General features: G+C 53.4%; 2 protein-coding genes across 3 annotated transcripts; both read right to left on the bottom strand.

Annotated features, from left to right (window-relative positions):
* Positions 1–568: 568 nt before the first annotated feature.
* YWHAE (tyrosine 3-monooxygenase/tryptophan 5-monooxygenase activation protein epsilon) lies at positions 569–7,437 on the bottom strand. 2 transcript variants are annotated; one of them, XM_042442659.1, is made up of 7 exons: positions 7,187–7,437; positions 6,454–6,653; positions 5,187–5,293; positions 3,769–3,975; positions 3,185–3,321; positions 2,422–2,467; positions 569–1,466 (listed from the first exon to the last, which is right to left on the bottom strand). In XM_042442659.1, exons 1-6 carry the CDS (start codon positions 7,248–7,250, stop codon positions 2,460–2,462), a joined length of 723 nt encoding a protein of 240 aa, XP_042298593.1. In that variant the 5' UTR covers positions 7,251–7,437; the 3' UTR covers positions 569–1,466; positions 2,422–2,459. The 2 variants fall into 2 exon arrangements, with proteins under 2 accessions (XP_042298593.1, XP_042298592.1); XM_042442658.1 differs by lacking the exon at positions 2,422–2,467.
* Positions 7,438–8,923: 1,486 nt separating this feature from the next.
* CRK (CRK proto-oncogene, adaptor protein) lies at positions 8,924–13,106 on the bottom strand. The gene is made up of 3 exons (XM_042442654.1): positions 12,751–13,106; positions 11,689–12,239; positions 8,924–10,051 (listed from the first exon to the last, which is right to left on the bottom strand). The coding sequence occupies exons 1-3, from the start codon at positions 12,992–12,994 to the stop codon at positions 9,914–9,916; spliced, it is 933 nt and encodes a 310-aa protein (XP_042298588.1). The 5' UTR covers positions 12,995–13,106; the 3' UTR covers positions 8,924–9,913.
* Between the last annotated feature and the right edge of the window lie 2,654 nt (positions 13,107–15,760).

The raw sequence follows: 15,760 nt of genomic DNA, 5'->3' as shown, positions 1-15,760 counted from the left end.
TAGAGAGCAGCCTGGGTGCAAAATCTTTACACACAGCACTTTATTGATCCAACAGACTTGCTGCTCAGTCCAAAGGGAAAGTCCAGACAAAGCTAAAAGACAAGGAGACAGTTCAGACCAGAAGTATGTAAGCCAGGAGGAGGAGATGAAGCTGAAGCAGTGAAGGGAGACCTTTTGGGCAGCTGGGGCACCAAATTTCCCTATAATCAATTCAGCCTATGGCCAAAAGGCCTGAGCACAGCTAACAGGGGGGTGAACTTTGAAATAAAACAGGTTTTAAGCAAATCAGAGAGCAGAGTTTGGGGGTTTCAAAGATGCGTTCGCTCTAGCTCAACCTGGCGCTCTTTGTTTGGATGTCTGTCTCTGTAGGCAAGTGAGAGGAAGCACCCGCTCAGATTGGTTCTGCGCCCAAGTCTTCCCTCTTTTTACAGCCAGAAAGGAAGACTTGGAAATCCTGGCTTATCTGCAGCCGAGGGCTCTACCCGAAATCACACCGCCTCCTGCTACTTCTTCTGCCAACGCCTCTTGCTAAACAGTTGCCAGGGTAAAGTAGCAGTAGTATTTGGCCTCAGTTTAATTTAGGGTTGTTTTATTTAAGTTTAATGTTAATTCCATGCTGTGTTTCAGTAAGAACAATACAGATCCTGTATCTGTGGCTCCAGTCAGATATCCAGTAGTACAAATTAGCTTCAAGTTACACATACTGAACAAAAGAGGTTGAGCTAGCGAAGAGGGAGAGGGAGAGGGAGAGAAAAATATTGAACACACATGCAGGCTCCTCCGCGCCTCCACCTTCAACGCTAACCTGCTTGGAGGGAAAGTAAGAGAAGGCAAGAATGAGCAGCCACGGATGTTGAACCGTTACCAGCACCATCTCTGTCGCAGAAACATCTCGGCGCAGTTTCAAATTCTTTTCCTTGGTTGTTTTTTTTTTCTTTCCTTTTACAGCAAAACCACTACAAGAACTGTTCCAACGAAACCTGAAACTTCAAGCTAAACGCCAATTTTAAACACTGGTATAAAATTGTTTAAACAATTATAAAAAATGAAAAATGCCACCACATGCACTACAGTGCAAGAAGCCTCCTCTAGATCTCTAATGGCTTCCAGATGTTACCTCCAACACTGACAGAAGACAACACAGGAATGCAGGAAAAGCCTCTATGCAGCCAGTCCGGTTAGTGTCTTAAAGGAACTGAAAGCTGGCACCAGTAAAATCCACAGACATTCACTCTTGCCTTTTAAAGAACGTTTCAACTGTGTAAAAAAACCAACAGGGCAGGAACCTAAATTCTGGAGGCCATCATGAACGTCAGATAAGATGGCTCCCAGGGACACTGAGGGGCTTATGGGGAGGGATGGGGAGGAGGAGGAGGAGGAGGAGGAAGGGGGACTCTTATTGGCCTTGACGTCTCACTGGTTTTCATCTTCCACATCCTGCAGCGCTTCTTTACTCTGTTCTTCACCTGCGGAGGAAAAGGAACAGTTAGGGCTCCATCAAGGCCCTCTGCCTCTGGACCCATCCCAAGGCTTCACCCCAGAACACTTGGGCTCAAAGCAGCCAAAGGAGGTCAAGACTGGCCAAGGCAGCAAGGATTCAGCCTCACTGCCCTGGCTGCCAGGTCCCAGCTCAGATCCACCACCGGATAGTGCGTTCCACATTGCTGGGTTTACACTAAACAAGAAGTAACTCCCACTCTGAAACCAAGCGAAGGGGAAGAAAACACGCTCTTCCGTGCAGCAATCCCATGTTAGTACCGCTGGCACATCCGCTCCACCATCTTGTCAGTCTGTTACCTGGCAAGCCCAAGACAAGCCACCGGTGCCACAGCCCACAGGCTACCCCTTCCACCAAGGCTGGTCCCATGCTTACAGTTAATCCAAAACCGCATGATCAGACTGAATCATGCGCTCAAACCAATAGATCACTTCACTGCACTCTGGCACTGCCAGCATGGGTCCCTCAAAGCAAGGAACGCATGCGTAACCCCACTGGACCCGAGCCCAGGGCATGCAGTGGCCACTCCGGCCAAGATATGAGTCCAACCGCTACTGTGCCCCGAGTGGCTCTCCAAGGCAGCATGGGCAGGGAAGAGGAGGAGCCCTACATGGCAGAGCCCTACACTCACGGGGAAGAGCACTGGATCCACAGAAAGGGCCAAGCGGAGGGGAAGCCCAGGGGAAGAGCAGGATCTGCCCAATGGTGCAGATCAGTGGGCACACCAAGAGACCTACTGGGAACACTGGCTCAAGAGCCAGTGTTTCTTAGTGCCCACTCAGGGCTGCTGGGCCCACCTGAAAGGAGGAGAGGGAAGAGCGCATAGGCCTACCATGGAGTCAGAGGTGCAAGCCAGATGCAGGCAAGGTTAGTGAGTGATAAGGAGGAGCCCAGATATACCCCAAGTCATTGTGAAGACTTACAAAGTAGAGTGTAAGAAAATGAACAGGTGGAGTTCCCTTTAAGAATCTACACAACAGAAAAGGGAGGCAAAAAACAAGGGTTACCAAGGAAGGAAGGAAGGAAGGAAGGAAGGAAGGAAGGAAGGAGGTAAGAAAGTATGAGATGAACAGTAATTCATTTCAGGATAATGCTGGAATCAGATGACAGAAAGGTCCACAGTGCTCACGGCCGAGACAAGCAGGGGAGCAGGGCACCGTGGCCCACCTTTCAGACACAACGGCAGAGGAAGCCAGTAATGGTTAATGTGTTTAATTGTTGTTTTAGGGGAAGGAGAGAATAGTAGGGATATTGGGTACTGTACGGTTCTTTTTCATTGCAAGCCGCCTCGATTGTCTTTTGACAGAAGTAGGGTTAAATGCAAAGCTATTATTTATTTAATGGCAAACCCTGAAAGAGGCTCATCATCGAAATGAATCCAAGCCCCTCAAAAAAGGAGACATTCCTGTCTTTATTCTTTGGGCATCTCCCCCTAAGCCAACACAGGCCAGCCCCCTCCCCAAAGCCTTGGGCCAGACTTGGGGTCTTCCAGTAAGATCTCTGGCTCAGAGTCCAAACCAGGAGGAAGGCTGCCTCTCCCAATCCCCAGATCTGCAGCTCTGCACTCAAAATTGAGCCTCCCCCCCCGCATTAGGACAGGAGCGCTCCTCCTACAGACGGGGGACACACAGCGACCTTTTGCCACAAGTCCCTCCTGTTCTCTTGTCAGATGAAGATGCAACTCACCATCACCCTGCATGTCTGAAGTCCATAGTGTCAGATTATCACGTAACAACTGCATGATAAGCGTAGAATCCTTATAGCTTTCTTCACTCAGCGTATCCAGTTCTGCAATGGCATCATCAAAAGCTGCTTTTGCCAACCTGCAACAACAACAAGAGAGTTGCCATCAGCGGCTAGACTTCCTCGGGCACCTGGGGCACTCCTTGCCATAGGAACAGTAGGGTTCCCCCCCACCCTCCTTTCTCAACTGGCTAGCCATAATCTGCTCTTCCCCGGCACAGAATAGAGAGATACGAGGGCCTCCTTTTCACATGACACTCTTCTGCACGAGAAGAGGCGAAAAGAAAGGCTGATACAGGGACAGCCCCAAACCTGGTCAAGGTGTAGAAGAAGAACTCCTATGAATTGGCCATGGACCAGAGACGTAGAAACAGAGCTGGGGGGAGCAAATCCTGTATCTTTCCTTACGAAGAAAGAGCTACGTCTCCAGACTGGCTTTGCAAGTGGGGGGATCGCTTGGACTTGAGAGGGAGTTCATTCTAAGAAGCCCAGAGCCCTCCCTGGCCTTGCCCCCCAGCATGGCTCACCTGCAGGCACGGTCAGGAGAATTAAGGATCTCATAGTAGAAAACAGAGAAGTTGAGGGCAAGTCCTAGGCGGATGGGATGCGTTGGAGGAAGCTCTGTCATTGCAATATCGCTAGCAGCTTTATAAGCCACCAGGCTGTTCTCAGCTGCTTCCTTTCTATCATTTCCTGTGGCAAACTCAGCAAGATACCTGTGGTAGTCCCCTTTCCTGCAGGAGAGAAAAAGAAGAACATAATATGGATAAAAGCAAGAGTTTAAAATTAAATCTACTTTTAAAATGTTCTTTCACTTAGAAAATCTCAGCCTTTCCCCTCTTATCTATGGCTCCGTACACAGGCCAAAATGAAGCTGCTTCCAGTCACTTTGGAGGTATGCTGTTTCAATAAGGCATGCGTCCTAAGAGTCCGGAAGCTGCGCCAAAGCCCTGCTCCAGTCCTAAGGACTAGAGCATGGCTTTAGTGTGGCATCATTTGAAGAGCATACCTCCAAAGTGACCCAAAGCAGCTTCATTTTGGCCTGTCTGTATGGGCTCTATGTTATTCCAGACGCTGCTGTCTTATCCTGCAAAGAAGACTTAATTCTGTGCCCCATCCCAGCTGTTTTGTCCCTGCTGCAGTTCAGAGCCTGGGAAAGAAATCTTATAGCCTAGATCTCCTCCCTCAAAGTGCTTTCTAAGAACTGTGCAAGGCAATCCAGAGTATGAGTTAGCACCCCTGAGTCCTGCAAACACGGGATACATCCACCTGCTCCGTGAAGCTACAGAAACATACTACTTTTTGAAATAGGCTGGGAACATTTGGGGTAAATTCCACTGTCGCTCCAATGAATGCAGGACCATGTAAATCCTGAACCACCCCAAAATGCAAGTTATGTTGATTTCAGTGGGCCAACTCTAACCTGGAACTCAAACTCCTCTCTCCCTTTGCCTCCTGGAGGCATTATGTTTTTGGAGACTGGGCAAAGGGAGTCTGTCCGGCCGCAGAGGGGCCTCAGCACAGCTTCTCTGCTTTCCGTTATGATGCCTCCTGAGAGCCGAAAGGGATGTTCAGTGCCTCAGGGTAAAGGAAGTGGCACGAGGGAAGCAGTTATAATCAGTCTACACCAAACTAATGCACTGGTATCTGCACATTTCACTAGATACCAATGCACTTTTATGGGCTACGTTATAGGTATTACTGTCTGTGAACTTAAAGCAGTAATGTACACAAGTCAGAGGAAAATCCGTATGGCCTATGTGTGAATATTATCCTCAAATGTTTATTTCCAGAGAGAGAAAGCAAGCCAAACCTTCCTCCAGGAGGGGCTTGGGGAGGAGGAGGAGGCAGAGGTCCCATCTCCATCCAAGAGCTGCCCTCCCCTGATCCCTCCAGTTCCCCAGAACAGCCCCACTCTTGGGCTGGACCCTGAGGGATCACCTACATTTTGTAATAGAAGACCTTGGACTCGCCCGTGTTGGCTGCTGGAATGAGGTGTTTGTCCAGTACATCCAGAATGTCACAACAGATTAGTTTCAATTCCGTCTCAACCTTGGAAAGAAAGGGAAGAAAAGAAGGAAGAATGGAAGATGCAGGAAAGCAGTTGTCATGGAATCCATACAACTGATTTGACCCCAAAGCTTTCAGGACTCCTTCCCAACTGCCCAGAGGGAGGAAGGGCTTTGGTACTTGGGGAAGAAGTGCCATCCTTGACCCCCAAGTGGGAGACACCCCCCCCAATCTCCTACCTCATCACTTCATTCACCCCCAGCTCTTTGGAGGTAGAAACCAGCCCACAGCCCCTGCTCTCTGCCTGCCTTTTAAAAGACATGGTGGCCTGTTCCAGACTGCCCAAATAAAGCTGCTTGGGGTCTCTTTGGAGGTATGCTGTTTAAATGATGCATGCATCCTAAGAATCCGGAAGCTGCACCAAAGCTGCCCTCCAGTGCTTAGGAATGGAGTGTGGCTTTGGCGCGACCTCTGGACTCTTAGGACCCAGGCATCATTTAAATAGCATGCCTCCAAAGAGACCCAAAGCAGCTTTAGTTTGGCAGTCTGGAACAGGCCGGTGGCTGCCATTAAGGGGCAGTGTCTTCTTCAGAAGGCCATTTCATATTGCATCCCAAGCCAAACTGTGGGCCTGAGTTGCACACAATGGGGCTGAGACTCCTGTGGGCAAATTCAGCCTGTGCCAGACACCTGGGTCTTTCCACGGCGGGAGGCTCCCCCACATCCCCAGACCAAATCACAGCCTCTATCAAACACCCGTGGAGTCAGCAAAGAGGGAGGTGGCCAAAGGCAGGCTCAGCCCCTGCTCCCCCAGGAAGAAGGCCTGGCCCAAATGGCAGGCTCCTGCTCAGGACCAATGCCTGGAGATGGGCACAGAATGGGCAGCCCCTGCCCCAGGCGGCTGTCAGGTATCAGAGGAGCGTTGCAAGGCCAGTCTTCCAGCGCCACAAGCAGACGTCCTTAGGCCTCCGAAGGCTGCCTTCCAGCTTTGCAGGGACCTTCTTCCAACCTTCCTCTCCCAGTCCCTGGCCTAAAAGGGATCCAAACCCTGGCTGGGCTTCACCAGAGACTTCCACCCCATTTAATCTCTGCCCTGCCTTTGGAGCCCAAGGGGAACCCCAAAGTGCCTGTCTCTCTCTCCACAGGCGCAGGGAGGTCCTTCTTTCCTTCCTTCCCAGGAGAGGCTACCATGCCAGGCTCACCATTTGCCGATACTCCCGGATCATCTTGAGCTTGTCCTCCCCGCCCTTGTTCTCCTCCTTCTGCTCGATGCTGCTGATGATCCTCCAGGAGGCCCTCCGGGCCCCGATGACGTTCTTGTAGGCCACCGACAGCAGGTTCCTCTCCTCCACCGTCAGCTCCACGTCCATCCCGGCCACCTTCTTCATCGACTCCACCATTTCTGCGGGGGACAGGAGCCCTCCCTCAGGACAGACGCCCGGAGGCAGCGCTCCCTGGGCCCGGGGGCTGGGGAAGGCCAGGGCGGCCAAGGGCCTCTCCCTCCCTCCTTCCTTCCTCGGGGGCAGAGGCGGCTCCCAGGAGAGCGGCCCCGAGGGGCAGGGAGGCGGGTCTTGGCCGCAGGGAGGCGATGGCTGCCTTCCCCGCCTCCTCCACCTCCGCCTCCGCCTCCCTCTGGGCAGCCTCGCCCGGGAAGCCACACAAAGGAGGGCCGCCATGCCTCCCTCCCTGGGCCCCGGAACCAACGGGCGACGCGCCCCGAGGCGGACAGCCAGGCAGCCAGCGCGGCCGCCATTTTGTCTGCGCCTCCGCCTCCTCCTCCTCCGCCGCCGCTCCCTCCTTCCTTCCTTCCTCCGGGGGCCGCCATTTTGTCTCCCTCCTCCTCTTCCTCGCCAGGCAGCCCCTTCCCTCTCCTTCCCTCCCTGGCTGCCTGCCCTCTGGCTCCCTCGCTGGGGCCCGCTCCCTGCCTTCGCTCACCGTCGTAGCGCTCGGCCTGCTCGGCCAGCTTGGCCTGGTAGACGAGGTCCTCGCGGTCGTCCATCGGGGCGGGTGGATGGATGGAGGGCGGTGGTCCTGCGGGGCTGGGCTGGGTCTGGGTCCGCGCTGCCTCCCTCGCTCGCTCGCTCCTTCCTGGGCTCCGGCTGCTCTCTCCCTCTCTCTCTCGCTCGCTCTCTCCGGGCAAAGATGGCGGCGGCGCCTCCTCCCGCTACATCCGGGCACCGCCGGGCGGCCAGAGCAGCGCATGCGCGGGGTGGGCCCCGCCCTCCCTAGCAACGCCCCGCCCCCTAGCAACGGGCCCAAGACAGGCAGGCAGGCGCCTTCGAGGCCGAGAGTGTGTGGCGCCGCAGGGCTCCCACTCGTCCTTCTGAATGGGAAGCGAGCGGATCTCCGCCCGGAGAAGGGGCTCTGCAGGCCCATCCCTCTTCCCAAGGCAGAAAGAGGAGGCAGCCACGCTCCGCTTTGGGCCGGGAGGGACTGGGGCGTTTGGGGCTTGGTCCCTGGGCAGCTTTGCTGCCTTTCCCAATGGGCCCCAAGTCCGTCCCAGGCCCAAAAGGATGTGGCTGCCCAGGAAGTGCGTGGTCACGCTGCACACAAGTGGCACATTGCCACCACCGTCTCTGTCACTACTGTCATTTCACTCCAGGCCCCTTCATACTCAGGGCACATTGTTAACACGGATTAAAATGCTTGGAGGGTTTTAGAAATCCCCACGGATTTAACCGCACCAGGTTTCCCTACAAAAAGCTGGGCTGAAAGAGGGGGAGCGGAGCGTGCCCAGGGACATAGCCAGGATTTTAGGAAGTGCCTTAGGAAGACTGAGTGCCACCATTATAATGGGGCTTGGGTGCGGTGGTGCAGCTGCATGCCCCATTCATTTTTCTAATGGAAGGGGGGGGGGTCTGAACCCCAAGAACCCCTCCCCCTTGGCTACATCCCTGGCGTGCCCCAAAAGGTGCCAGGAGCAGCCAGAGACGCAGCAGGGAGCCTCGCTGGGCAGCTGCTCCTGGGCACTTTTTGGGGCGGAACAGCACCAGGAGCCCGAAAGCGGTACATGTCCTCCTTCCTCCTTTTGGGCAAAACCAGGGAGCCAGGGCCCACAGAAGCCCCCTCCTCCGGGGCAAGGCTCTGACCGCCTGCCTGGGCCACAGCCTCCTCTTCCAGGCAGAGATGGAAGGGCAGAAGCACAGACAACGCTTGTGGGGCTTGGCTCCTGACAGGAACCTCCAGCCCAGGGATGGTCCCCACAAAGGCAAGGCAGCATCTCCCCATCTTGGGCCAGGCCCCAGGGTGGCAAGCACCCTCTGAGCCCCCAGAGACTCTTGGAAGGCCCTCCCAGCCTCCTCCCTGCTGGCCTGGCAGCGCAAGGGGCCTGTCTGGAGAAAGAAAGGCAGCCTCAGACCCAGCTCTGCCTGCTTCCAGAGGAGAGACCGCCGTGACCCCCACAAGGGCCCTTGGATACTGCCACGATGGGAGTTGTAGTCCGCCAGCAGTAGAGGCCTCCTGGCAAAGGCTGTTTGAGGCCCTGCAGGGAAGAGAGCCCAGTGCCCCCTTTGCCCAGCACAGCAGTCACACTTGGGCGAGATTCCTTTGTCAAAGAGAACAAGCAGCCCAAGATACATTACTACAGGAGTACTATTCGAGTACTGGGTAGAAGCTATAGCAGTGCTCTGTTTTTGGTGAAACCACGGACGCCTTAGAATCAGTCCAGAAGCATTTGAGTATTTGTTAGTTTATTAAAAAATAAGATCTTAACGAATCCGCCATTTGACCGTCTTACAGATGGAAAGAAGCCAGTCCCACACAGCAGGGGTGTGCGGTGGGTGGCACGAGGGGGAGAGGAAGCACTTGCCATTTCAGATTACGACAGCGATGGCTGTCCTGCTACACTAAATGCCTAGGAGTATTAAGGAGATCTTTAGAAGTGTAATGCATGATCCTGTCACGGATTTAAAAACCCCAAACCTTGCTGCTCCGACTAAAGGGACAGAAGTGCAATGGACATAATTTTGTGCACCAGGAGGGAGGTGCAAGGTTGCACCCACACATTTAGAGATATGGAAACCTACCTCTGAACTCCAATTGCCTACTTGCTCTTTCTGTTCTGGAGACTATATATATTTTTGGAACCCCCTTTCTTAAGGGTTCTGGAGAATGACTGGATTTGGCCCCAACACATTCAAATGGTCATTGTTATACCACAGCTATCCCAGTATCGAAAGACCACGTGAAACACAAACACCCCTGCCCTACACAGGCCTCACTTGGTATGTAAGGGAGATGGGGCAGTGAAGTTACAGAAAAAGCCAGACTCAAAGCAGGGAAATTATTGGGTTAGCATGCTGTGACCTTCTTTGACAACTGCGCATCTTTTCCTCCTGCAGAAAAAGCCTCAGGAGGTTGGAAACAAGAGCCCTCCATAGCGCTCTCATACTAATGGGGTACAAGGAGGAGGAGAGGTGGCGCCTGCCCTAACCCTCCCCTGACGCTAGTTTTGCCACTTGGCCCAGGAGCCTCTGTGGGCTTTGTGCCCTGGAAACAGGAGCCTTTTTAAAATGCTGGGTCCCAGGAACAGGACATCAATACTGGGATGCTTGCAGAAACAACACCTGCATCTCTTGACATCTTCAGGAACAGTCTGTCTCACGGCTGCAGTGGAAGGCCACCTATTTGCTCCCACCTGTAAGCAGAACAGTGGAGCCACGCTCAACTGAAGTCTTCCTCCGGATTGTGTTGGTCCAGCAGCCGGACGTGCGTGAAGGGGAAGTGCCCCCGCCTGCTGCCACACTCGCCTTCCCACTGGCCACTCATGTTAATCTTGGTGACCTTGACCAGCTCGCCAACCTGCGAACCAAGAAGGAACACGTTGCCATTAGCCCTGGGAGCGAGCGTGCCATTCCTTGGACAAAGAAGAACCACATTTGGGACATGTTCCCAGACAAGGGCCCCTTGTGGAAAGTAAGGCAACCGGAAAGGTCAGCGCTCCTAGTGCAGCAAGAACAGGTGGAAGGAACATAAGGGGGTATTGATTCCAGGGGCTGCTGGGAAGCAAGGAAGTGCAAAACTGATTTGACAACGACAGTTTGGAATTACAACGTGGAGCCGTTGCTGCTTCCATTACACCAGCAACATCTCAGCACTATCTTTGATCTATAACAGTGATGGCGAACCTATGGCATGCGTGCCAGAGGTGGCACTTAGAGCCCTCTCTGTGGGCACATGTGCCATCGCCTGAGCACAGAGTTTGTTACTAGAAAGCCAGAGGGACATGGCACTTTGCAATAAGTAAGTGAGTTTTGGGTTGCAGGTTGGGCACTCAGCCTCTAAAAGGTTCACCATCACTGATCTATAACCTCCATAGACTTAAGGCACAGAGTCAACACAGGAAGGAGGGTCAGTGTTTGGGGAAGCTGGGTGGGCACAAAAATGGGCAGTGCCTGGCCTTGGTTTGGAGTTGCAGGTGGTAGCCCAAGCCCATTTGTTGCAAAGGGCAAGGACTGGCAGACTCTGTTGGCACAGGTAATAACATCCTCAGAATAATGCCTGTGAAATGAGGCGTATGCCCTTCTCCTCTTCCTCCTCCTGAAATAAAATGACAGAATTGCAAGGTTGTCGTGACTGATGTGCCTCAAAAGGACACCTAGAAGTTTGCCTGAAGGCCCTGTCACAGCAACCCAGGCAGAAGATGGAAATAATCCAAAGACGCCCTTTGGACCAAAGGGTCTTCAGCAGAGCTCTCCACCCACAAAGGCCCTTTGCTGCAGCAGGAACCTTCCTCTCTGCATCCTCAGCCACTTCTCTTGTAAGCCTAAACAAAAAGGACTTGGAGGTCTTTAAACAGAGGCTGGATGGCCATCTGTCGGGGATGCTTTGATTTGGATTTCCTGCATGGCAGAATGGGGTTGGACTGGATGGCCCTAGTGGTCTCTTCCAGCTATGATTCTATGACTCTCTCGAATCAGTGGCTCAAAAGGTCTAGTGGCCTGTCCTGATGTTCTGGGGGAACTGTGCTTTGGATCCAGTCAGCTCATACCTGGCCAATAGACTTTTCTTTGGCAGGGGAACGAATTCCCATTAGACATCGGGGCTCAGGCTACGTTCGCCAGGGCAGCAACCCATTTCTGTAAAGCAAGGTGCACATGTCTGTGTGCAGACTCCCTTCCTGGACTGATTTCTTCCACTTTGGGAAACACAGGGGGCTGAATGAAGCAAGTTAAAATGCTGACTAGGAAATGCTCCAAAGTGAACAGCAGAAATCAGTCCCAGAGGTTTTAACTCAAAGGGGGAACTACAGCCAGTTTCCTCATCTTGGCATGCAAGAGGATCTAAGGCCCCAAATCAGCTACTTGGTGAACCATGGTTATATTTACAGCCGTGTGGCACAAGGGCAGCCATGGTGCCCGAAATGGAAACACCTGCCCTTCTCCTCCTCAAACTGAACATGAAAAGCTTGTCTGCCTGGCGTTTTGCCCGCTACGTACCTCCAATGCTAAGGCCGTCTTGTCGTAGGCGTTAGGGACCCGCTTCTGGATGACTCTGGCAAAAATCGGGCCGTTCTGGAGGTTAGGAAGTGGAGTGTTGATGCTGGGCTGCGCATAGGGCCCAGGCTCCAGCCCTGCCGGCGGCTGCGGGGCCACACGGTCCTGGCTTCCGCCGACGGGAGCCGGCACAATGGCGGCTGTGGCAGTGGCGGCGGCAGGCCTGTACTTCTCAACGTACGGCACAGGGATCATCCCTCGCTTGCCCTCGGCGTCCTCCGCGTTCCACCACTGCTCTTCCGGCTTCTCCCAGATCCTCAGCACGTCTCCTTTTTTAAAGGGCAGGTCTTCGTCGTCGTTGCCATTAAAGTCAAAGAGGGCGCGCACGTACTCCGCCTCCTCCGGCCTCGGCTGGGCCTCGCCGTGGTGCTTGGATTTGGAGACAGGCTCTATCAAGGTGGTAGTGTCCAAGTAGTGTATCTTGTAGAACTCCAGCAGCGCCGGCAGCGAGTCGAACTCTTGGTCGCCGATTCGGAACCTGGAAGGAGTCAACCCTAGAGAGAGGAGAGAAGGGGGAAACCTCAGTCAAGGAAGGCCTTCGGGGGGAGCTTGGCAACCTTAGCCTAAACGTCTCCATCCACCTGCGCTTTCGCAGAACACATTCCCCTGTCTTTGCTCTATAGTTAGCTTTCAGGATTAAGGCCCCCCTGTGAGGGTTTCACTCCTCCTCCATGGCCATCCTTTGGGCTGAGAGAGTGTGACTTGTGGGGTACAAGACATATACAGCTATGGAAGGAAGGCTAAGGAATCAGCAGCAAATGGAGAGAGTCTGTCTTCCCTGGGAAAGCTAGGCACACTCTCATGCTCCTGAATCAAAGCAACCACAGTTGGGCCTCTTTCGTAATGGGCAAAGAGAGAAATGGCCAGGGACTCAGGGCTCCTTCTGGGACCCAGCACAGACTCGCCTAAGAAGCGCTCTCCCTAGAGCCCCAGAAGGAGCCAAGGCCAGGGTCTGGTGGCCCCTTTGGGGAGACCCGCCCTCGGAAGGAGGGAAGGCTGACTCACCCGGGGCCCCCGCGGCCTCTCCTCCTCCGGCTCCGGGGGCTGCCGCCCCTTGGCTGTTGACGATGTAGTGGGAGACGCGGGAGCTCTCGGAGACGGAGAGGACGAAGTCGCCGGGGATGGTGCCTGAGTCCCGGACCAGGAAGGTGCCGTGGCGCTGCCCTTGCAGCAGCCCCACCGCCTCCGCCCGGCTCAGCCGCCCCCAGTACCACCGCGACTGGTCCTCCGCGTCGAAGTGCCCCGCCATCGCCCCGGGCCCAGCCCAGGAAGCCAGGCGCCCGCCAGGCCCAGGACCCGCCTCGCTCCCAGCGCCCAAGATGGCGGCCGCCGCGCCTCTCCCGCCGGAAGCGCCGCAGACGAGGGGCGGAAGGACGTCATCGCCGCGCGACCGAGGCGCCCTCCCGGGCTCCCGACGCTTTGTGCCCTTTGAACGTGGCCTCTGCGCGGGTGGCTCTCCTGTGAGGGTTTCCCTCGTCTTCCATGGGCTAAGAGAGTGTGACTTGTGGCGCCTCTGACTTATGCACTTCTAGACGCTCTAGCCTTTCGCCGCTCTATGGTAGGCCCTCCGAGACGTTCGTTCCTAGAGCGCCTCCCTCAGGGCGCTCTAGGCTTCCGCACTCGGAGGGCCGGCCCTTTCAGACCCAGGGGCGCCCTCTTGTGGCCACCTTCAGGCATGGCGCCGCGAAGGGAAGTTTGTAAAGGGAATAAATGAGTGAAGGAAAGAAAAGGAAGGGATTCAATTACAACTCAAAGTTAAATAACGGAAACGTGTTTTAAAACTAAGAAAAAAGGAACGCCAGCTGAAATTAAAAAAGTATTTGATCCCATTTTGTAATTGTAAAGTCATTTAGAAGTCAGCCCTTTTGAGAGGGTCTCATGTTTAACTGAAAGAGAGAAAAGGGAAGAACACATTAAACAGTGTAAACGACTAAAGAAATAAAGCCACAAGGTCCCTTGGCGTCCTGGCTCCTTCCAGACCAAGCGTTTGGGGAGGATGTGTGTGCTTCAGTTGGATTGTAGGTCCCATCATCCATGGCCGTGGGTTGCACTGCCTCGGGAAGATGGGAGTCCGGATCCATCTTGGGAGATTAGCAAACAAGGAAAGGTTGCCCATTTGGAACATTGTGTGACTGAGGAGGACAGAGCCTGAGACGATCCCAGTCCCACGGCGATGCTGGTCAGTGGATGGTGGGAGCTGCAGTCCCCAAAGTCCAGAGAGCAGAGGACAGAAGAGGGGGATTTCAGCACAGAATAAGTAAAGAGATAGTAGAGGAATACCTGGTTAACTTAAACGAATATAAGTCTCCGGGACCAGATGAACTCCATCCAAGGGTATTAAAAGAACTGGCAAATGTAATATCGGAGCCATTGGCAATAATCTTTGAGATGTCCTGGAGAACAGGAGAAGTCCCAGCAGACTGGAGGAGGGCAAACGTTGTCCCCATCTTCAAAAAGGGGAAGAAAGAGGATCCCAATAATTATCGTCCAGTTAGTCTGACATCAATCCCAGGAAAGATTCTGGAGCAGATCATTAAACAGAGAGTCTGTGAACATCTAGAAAGCAATGTCATAATCACAAAAAGTCAACATGGGTTTCAGAGAAAGAAGTCATGCCAGACAAATCTAATCTCTTTCTTTGATAAAATTACCAGCTTGCTAGATGAAGGGAATGCTGTGGATATAGTATATCTTGATTTCACTAAGGACTTTGACAAGGTTTCCCATGACATTCTTGCAAACAAGCTTGTAAAATGTGGGCTAGACAAAGGAACTGTTAAATGGATCTGTAATTGGTTGACCAGCCGAATCCAAAAGGGCCCTCAACAATGGCTCTTTTTCAGCCTGGAGAGAAGTGACCAGTGGGGTCCCACAGGGCTCTGTCCTGGGCCCAGTGCTATTCAACATCTTTATCAATGACTTGGATGGCAGAATTGGGAGCATACTTATCAAATTTGCAGATGACACCAAATTAGGAGGAGTAGCTAATACCCCAGAGGACAGGATCAACATTCAAGAAGACCTGAATAGACTAGAAAGCTGGGCCAAAGCTAACAAAATGAATTTCAACAGGGAGAAATGTAAGGTACTGCAATTAGGGCAGAAAAATAAAATGCACAGATATAGGATTATGGGGGACACCTGGCTGAACGAGAGCCTTCTACGTGTGAAAGGGATCTAGGAGTCCAAGTAGACCCCAAGTTGAACGTGAGTCAACAGTGCGACGCGGCAGCTAAAAAGGCCAATGCAATTTTAGGCTGCATCAATAAAAGTATAATGTCTAGATCCAGAGAAGTAATAGTGCCTCTCTGTTCTGCTTTGGTCAGGCCCCACCTGGAGTATTGTGTCCAGTTCTGAGCCCCACAATGAAAAAAGGACATTGAGAAACTGGAGTGTGTCCAAAGCAGGGCGAGTAAAATATTGAAGATCTGGAAACTATGCCCTGTGAGGAACGACTTAGGAATATGGGGATGTTTAGCCTAGAGAAGAGAAGGTTAAGAGGTGATATGATAGGTCTGTTTAAACCAGGGGTAGGCAAGCGCTTTTTGAGCTGGGGGCTGGGTTGCTGCACCTCAGACAACTGGGGGGTCCGAAGCCGGGGGGTGGAGCTTCCACCATCCGGGGGCGGAGCTTCTACCCTCCAGGGGCCAGGCCTCCTCCTCTTTGCCGCCCCTGTCGCTGCCCCAGGCACGCAGGACTACATAGAGTCCTGGAGACGCAAGGGACACCGAAGGGCCTTCCAGTCCATCCCCTTCTTGTGCCCAGAAGGAATACATAGAATCCTAGAGATGGAAGGGACCCCAAAGGCCGTCCAGTCCAGCCCCTTCTTCTGCCTAGAAGGAATACATAGAATCCTAGAGATGGAAGGGACCCCAAAGGCCGTCCAGTCCTTCCTCTTCTTCTGCCCTGAAGGAATACATAGAGTCCTAGAGCTGGAAGGGACCCCCAAGGGCCATCCAGTCCTTCCTCTTCTTCTGCCCTGAAGGAATACATAGAGTCCTAGAGCTGGAAGGGA

This window comes from Sceloporus undulatus, chromosome 11, assembly GCF_019175285.1.
Source record: "Sceloporus undulatus isolate JIND9_A2432 ecotype Alabama chromosome 11, SceUnd_v1.1, whole genome shotgun sequence".
In the NCBI taxonomy this organism is placed as follows: Eukaryota; Metazoa; Chordata; class Lepidosauria; order Squamata; family Phrynosomatidae; genus Sceloporus; species Sceloporus undulatus.
This window is presented reverse-complemented; position numbering and strand designations above follow the sequence as displayed.

What these genes read in the sequence shown, in the direction of transcription:
- YWHAE (XM_042442658.1), bottom strand. Translation starts at nt 7,250, where the DNA reads ATGGACGACCGCGAGGACCTCGTCTACCAGGCCAAGCTGGCCGAGCAG. An exon ending in GCAGGCCGAGCGCTACGACG is followed by an intron (nt 6,654 to 7,186) that starts GTGAGCGAAGGC and finishes TGTCCCCCGCAG; the next exon opens with AAATGGTGGAGTCGATGAAG. An exon ending in AAGGTCTTCTATTACAAAAT is followed by an intron (nt 3,976 to 5,186) that starts GTAGGTGATCCC and finishes TCTCTCCTGCAG; the next exon opens with GAAAGGGGACTACCACAGGT.
- CRK (XM_042442654.1), bottom strand. Translation starts at nt 12,994, where the DNA reads ATGGCGGGGCACTTCGACGCGGAGGACCAGTCGCGGTGGTACTGGGGG. An exon ending in AGAGGCCGCGGGGGCCCCGG is followed by an intron (nt 12,240 to 12,750) that starts GTGAGTCAGCCT and finishes TCCTCTCTCTAG; the next exon opens with GGTTGACTCCTTCCAGGTTC. An exon ending in AGACGGCCTTAGCATTGGAG is followed by an intron (nt 10,052 to 11,688) that starts GTACGTAGCGGG and finishes CTTGGTTCGCAG; the next exon opens with GTTGGCGAGCTGGTCAAGGT.